This window comes from Lithobates pipiens, unplaced genomic scaffold (genome assembly GCF_037356315.1).
Source record: "Lithobates pipiens isolate NorthernLeopardFrog02 unplaced genomic scaffold, aLitPip1_a1.2 Scaffold_1, whole genome shotgun sequence".
In the NCBI taxonomy this organism is placed as follows: Eukaryota; Metazoa; Chordata; class Amphibia; order Anura; family Ranidae; genus Lithobates; species Lithobates pipiens.
Window position 1 is genome coordinate 188,190,171 of NW_027507685.1, and position 6,723 is coordinate 188,196,893.

The following is a 6,723-nucleotide window of genomic DNA, read 5'->3' on the forward strand; positions in this document are numbered from 1 at the left end:
TGGGCCCAATGTAGCCGTTTTACAATGGGTGTACCCGTGGTGTTCATACAGTTTCCCGTAGACTATTAGGTTACATGTTTTTGGTGCATTTTCGGAAAGCGCATGCAGAACTTTATTAGCATTTGGAAAATTCACCAAAAGCCATGGGATCTTATAGAAAGTCTAAGGGAAACCTCAGAAGTGTGAAACAGTGTTTACCAAATGTGTAAAACACAGTAGAACCTTGGGTTTGTGAGTGTTTTGCAAGACCAGTAAAATTTTTAAATTTTGACATACAAGCCATGTCTTGATATACCAGTAGCATCACGTAACTACCGAGTATAAAACAGAACAGAGGCGCCTCCAAGTGTAGTAATATGGTTACATTTAAGTGAAGGTAAAACATTTAGAAACTCACATGGTTGATGATTAAAAGAGGCACATCCAAGTATGCAGGCATCCCGGGTAAAAAAAATAAGTCCACATAGACCATCCTCCACACCGCCTTCAAAGTCATCCCTTCCACGATGCACTCCAAGTCTTGCCTTCAGATCATGACCAGGAAGACTACCCTGCATTAGAGAGATCTGAAGGCCAGGCTTGAGACTTAGACCATCCTCCACACCACCATTGAAAGTCATTCCTTCCACGATGTGTTCCACAAGTGCTTTAAGCCTGGCCTTCAGATCCCTTTACTGCAGGGTAGTCTTCCTGGTCATGATCTGAAGGCAAGGCTTGAAGCACTTGTGGAACGCATTGTGGAAGGGATGACTTCGAAGGCAGTGTCGAAGATGGTCCATGTGGACACTTTTTTCACCCCTGATGCCTGCATACTTAGATGTGCCTCTTAATCATCAACTATGCGAGTTGCTAAATGTTGTACCTTCTTTAAAATGTAACCAAATTGCTAAACTTCATGCCGTTTCACACAACAGCAACTTAGGATCTGACTTGTAAGTGCTCAAGTCACTGGACATAAGAAATGCCATAGACGTGAATGAGAGCCGTCTTAACATACACTACTGAAGTGCTCCGACTTCAGAACAGGTTCCTGTACTACTTCTAAGCGAATCGTACCCATAGATTTTTCAATGGAAGTCACCTCCATCTATAGTGAAATTTGAAATTTAATAATTATATATAAATTTACCCAGGCAACCACCTCCCTCCTACAGAGCTGATTATTCTGTGACTGACCACAGCTAAAGTTGCCTGTCCTGGGAGGGACCAAGTCGCAATGCAAGTTGCTCAAGGTCGTGCTGAAGTTGCCTCCAAATCGTATTTCAAAAGGCACGCTGTAAGTCGGATTGCCCCTGTGTAAACCAAGACTTAGGTGCCGCTCTCCTCTTTTATACGTAGCTCCTGCAGCTAATCCCTGGATGGGATGTTTTATGGTTAAACAACCTGGCCACATTGCTATAATCTTTTTATAGGGACTATAAACTGAAGGATTTATGAATAAATGGTTGTCAAGTAAATTATCTGAGGCTCTGTTATTTCTTATGGGGAAGTTCACTATGATATACAAGTGCTTTGGACTACAAGCATGTTTCTGGAACAAATAATGCTTGCAATCCAAGGTTTTACTGTACGTTTTGCGATATTTGCCAATGAAATTCAGTGTTATTATTGTCAGTTTCACTTTTTTTAACATGCCAACACAGCACCGGAGGACAACAGTTCTGTAAATAGATGCACACAGAAATCTTGTGAAACTGGAAACTTTCTAGCATGCTCACATTATCAGAACATCCTCCTTCTGGTGAAATGTTACAATTTAATTTTCATTTGAGTTCAGGACAGAACATTGTCACACTGATACATTGTGTACTTTTAACTTACTGGCCAGTGCAGCATTCCCCCTCATTGTTAGTTATTTTGTACATTGCTAACAGAGGCTTTCCTACTGCCAGGTGATTAAAGAGTTCCAGGCTTATGTTTATTAATAAAGTCAGATACCAAAAAAATAAATAAAAAATAAAATAAAAAAAGTGTAGTTGCTGACTTTTAATAAACAGACACTTACCTGTTCCACGGTCCAGCAATGTGGCCGAACGAAGCGTCGCTCCTCTCCGCTGGCACCTCCACTGCTACTCCGGACAGCTTTCGGCTTCACGGCCGGGCACGCACAAGTCGCGCTGCGCTCCCGGAGTGGACAAGCGATCTCCTGGGACCAGTCACATGTCCCAGGAGATCGCCTAGAGGGGAGGAGCCGCCTTGACTTACTGAAACTGGAGAATGCTAAATCTGGTGGAGCTGTGCGTGGTAGCCAATCAGCTGCTAACTTCAGCTTGGATTGGTTTCTATGCAGAGCTGCACCAGATTTTGCACTCTCTAGTATTTGTAGATCAACCACAGAGCGTCAGGAAAATAGGACTGCCTTTTTTTTTTAAATAATGGCTAAGAGCACTAGAAGAGATTTGGGTTATGAATATATTACTTAAAGAGGAGCTGCACAAAAAAAAAAAAAAAATATTAAAAGCCAGCAGCTACTAATATTGCAGCTGCTGACTTTTAATAATATCACACTTGCCTGTCCCAGGTTCCAGCGATGTCGGCGGCAGATGACGAACGATCGCTCGTCTCGCTGCAGCCACCGCCGCCATCCTCTGTCAGGGAATCGGGAAGTGAAGCAAGAGGGCTTCACTGCCCGGTTCCCTACTGCGCATGCGCGAGTCGCGCTGCGCTGGTTCCCCGCTGTGTCTCTGGGAACTGTGTGTTTCCCAGAACACAACGGGGGGCGGAGCCATGCGGCGGTGGGCGGAGCCATGCGGCGGTGGGCGGAGCCATGCGGCAGTCTGGCCGGAAGTGGGTGCAGTTACCTGGATTATCCAGGTAACTGCACCCCCCTCCCCCCCGAAAGGTGCCGATTGTGGCACCGGAGGGGGGAGGGATAATACTAGCGGAACTTCCCCTTTAGGGTGAAGAACCGCTTTAAATAGATATTACTACTTTTATTTTGAATAAGTATTAGTGTCACTTTAGTGCAAAGTGTTGTATTATTGCATTGCCATTTACATAGATTCCCTGCCTACATTTAAAAAAAAAAAAAAAAAAAAATTATATAAGTATTGACAATGTAATGGCATCAGTTCTTTCAAGATTGATTACACTGCCAGTTGATGGAAGATCTGCATGTTTGACCAGCATTAAAATATATATATATCATTTTTTTTCAGAGTGGTAAAGGGCTACATTGCCACCCAGTGATCCATGAAGTGCTAGGAAATGATAGTACATGTGGCTACCATAGAACATAAAAGGCGATGTCTGCACTAGTCTGAGTAAGAGGCAATAGAAAAATGACTAATATCCTGCAATGTCTGAAAAACTAAAGTTACTAGATAGTCCTGACTGCAGAACAGCAAGCCCCAAATAAATCCAACCTGTCCAATAAAATGACATTCTGCTGACTGTGCAAGAAGCAAAGGAAACCCGCCATGTCACAAGAATAAAAAAAAAAGTCCTTCATTTATTTATTTATTTTTTAAATAAAAACACCCAACACATTACCGTCTACAGGTTTTATGCAATGATGACCTAAAGTACAACTCACAGATCAGAATATTTACACAGCAAATAAGGCAATGAAGTCATTTGTTTTCACCAGCCTCTAGTTAATTTGTTTGCCAATAAAAACCATCCAATGAGCAGCAGTTCACAAAGCAGACTACAGGACACTAGCGCATCGTAAACCAAATCAACACCAGAAATGACAAATATTCTCATTCAATAAAACTCCAGAAGAGATGACTTCATGTGCCGTGTGTCAGGCAACACATTGTGGGAGAGATTGCGAGGCAACATTTTTTTTTTTTTAAAAAGCAGGAGAAAAATTTAATATTTACATTTGTCTAAATATAATTATCATATTTAGAGCAAATTGGATCACACTTTTTCCTATCGGCTGAACTTGATGGATTTGTCTTATTGCTTCCTCTGTCCCTTTTCAATCTTGGATAGAGTGGAGAAGGGGGGGGGGGGGGGGTGTTAGAACCCATCAGTGTAAAAATAAAAAGTGGCACCAATAGCGCAATTATAGCCAGAGCATCATTACAACCAGGGTCAATCTGTCCCAAGCGGCAAGTAAGGACAACCCTCAGTACAGCTTCTAGGCCCAGCACATCTCAGCCAGCCATAGAGTGACAACAGGTAAGCACCTGTGCCTCCTGGGTGCATTAAAATACACCAGGATGTGATGGGGGGGGGGGGGGGGGGGGCGCAACAGGTGGTCTCCCCACCAGCTCCTAAGTGACAACACTGAAGAAGTGACACTTTGCTACAAAGTAGTAAGTGTACAGCTTGCATAACAGTAAATTTGCTGCCCCCTTAAAATAACACAGACAATCATTTCTAAACAATTGGCAACAAAAGTGAGTACACCCCTAAGTGAAAGTCCAAATTGGGCCCAAAGTGTCAATATTTTGCCGCACTGCCTTAACCCTCTTGGGCATGGAGTTCACCAGAGCTTCACAGGTTGCCACTGGAGTCCTCTTCCATGAGGACATCACGGAGCTGGTGGATGTTAGAGACCTTGCGCTCCTCCACCTTCTGTTTGAAGATGCCCCACAGATCCTGAATAGGGTTTAGGTCTGGAGCCATGCTTGGCCATTCCATCAACTTGAACCTCAGCTTCTTTCTTTAGCAAGGCAGTGGTAGTCTTGGAGGGGCATTTAGGGTTGTTATGCTGGAATATTGCCCTGCTGCCCAGTCTCTGAAAAGAGGGGGATCATGCTCTGCTTCAGTATGTCACAGTACATGTTGGCATTCATGGTTCCCTCAATGAACTGTAGCTCCCCAGTGCCGACAGCAATAATGCAGTCCCAGACCATGACATTCTCTCCCTCTCTCCCCCCCCCCCCCCCCATCATCATCATGCTTGACTGTAGTCAAGACACACTTGTCTTTGTACTCCTCACCACACATGCTTGACACCATCTGAACCAAATATGTTTATCTTGATCTCATCAGACCACAGGACATGGTTCCAGTAATCCATGCCCTTAGTCTGCTTGTCTTCAGCAAACTGTTTGCAGGCTCTCTTGTGCATCATCTTTGGAAGAGGCTTCCTTCTGCGACAACAGCAACGCAAACCAATTTGATGCAGTGCGCGGCGTATGGTCTGAGCACTGACAGGCTGACCCCCCACCCCTTCAACCTCTGCAGCAATGCTGGCAGCACTCATACATCTGTTTGCCATAGACAACCTCTGGATATGACACCAAGTGCTCAACCATGGCTAGGCCTGTTCTAAGTGGAACCTGTCCTGGCAATCTTCTCATAGCCTAGGCCATCTTTACGTAGAGCAAAAATTCTTTTTATAGCTCCTCAGAGTTCTTTGCCATGGAGGTGCCAGATTGAACTTCTAGTGACAGTATGAGAGAGTGAGAGCGATAACACCAAATTTAACACACCTGCTACCCATTCACACCTGAGACCTTGCAACACTAACGAGTCACATGACACCAGGGAGGGAAAATGGCTAATTGGGCCAATTTGAACATTTCACTTAGGGGTGTACTCATTTTTGTTGCCAGCAGTTTAGACATTAATGGCTGTGTGTTGAGTTATTTTGAGGGGAAAGCAAATTTACACTGTTATACAAGCTGTACACTCACTACTTTACATTGTAGCAAAGTGTCATGGGAAAAAGATAAAATATTTACAAAAATGTGGATGGGTGTACTTTTGAGAGATACTGTCATTTGTAGAAAAAAAAAAAAAAAATCCCCACCACTAAATTTCATAAATACTACTGATGCAAAACAAATTATAAAAACTATACTACTGTAATTATTTGTATTACTCTATTACAAGAGAGAGCTGTACGATCAGATTGTATGGTGTATGGTCACAGGGCTGATCAATTCTAACTTGTTGCATGTATGAGGTAACATTATGCAAATATTAGCCCCCCCCCCCAAATGGACAGAGGCTTATACATGGACCCCCCCAATGGACAGAGTATAGAGAAGTATACATGACCCCCCGCCCATGGACAGAGGGGTGTGTGTATATATATATATATATATATAGAGGTGTATATACGTGGACCCCCAAGATCTCTCACCTTGAACCAGCTTCTTCATCTCCCCATAGCGGGACCACAGGAAAGTCTTGTTGTCGATTTTGGGGGCGATGGAGGAGGAGAAGCGGCGGCCCAGGTTGGGGGGATGAGGTGGGGAAGGGGGAGCGGAGGAGGTGGATGGAGATGCCGGCACAGGGGGTACCTGGACACCAGGCGGAGGAGATCCGCTCTCCCCGGCCGTACTATAAGCAGCAGAAGCGGCCCCTCTCCAGACGGAGGAGCGCAGTACACGGCACACCATCACCGACATGTCCGAACCGCACACTGACACACGCTGAGCTCAGCGCCACAACAAGCCCACCGAGGCCACGCCTACACCGCACAGCGGCTGGTTCGGAGTTCTGGCAATGGGCGGAGGAACAGGTGGGAGGGTCCAATAGGAAAAATAAAAGAAAAATTAAAGGGGGTGTCTCTAGACGGTGACTTGGCCTGAGGGTCCAATAGAAAAAAAGAAAATTAAAGGGGGCGTCACTAGACGGTGACTTGGGCGGAGGGTGAAATAAAAGAAAGTAGAAAGCCAAGGAAAGGCGTGTCCAGACGGTGTTTTGTTTATTGCTTGACTGCTTGTCACGCCCAGAGTTCCGAAAATGAGCGGAGCGCGAGACTAAGGTCCAATAAGAAAAAAGCACAAAGCAAAGGGAGGCGTGTCCAGACCT

At 44.7% G+C, this 6,723-nt stretch overlaps 1 protein-coding gene across 1 annotated transcript in view; it reads right to left on the bottom strand.

Moving 5' to 3' along the window:
* Positions 1–6,329, bottom strand: part of LOC143980756 (5'-nucleotidase domain-containing protein 2-like) — a 62,013-nt gene extending 55,684 nt beyond the window's left edge. Inside the window, exon 1 of the mRNA XM_077479027.1 lies at positions 6,050–6,329. Within this exon, the coding sequence (XP_077335153.1) occupies positions 6,050–6,317 (268 nt within the window). The 5' untranslated portion in view covers positions 6,318–6,329. The remainder of the gene's footprint in view (positions 1–6,049) is intronic.
* Between the last annotated feature and the right edge of the window lie 394 nt (positions 6,330–6,723).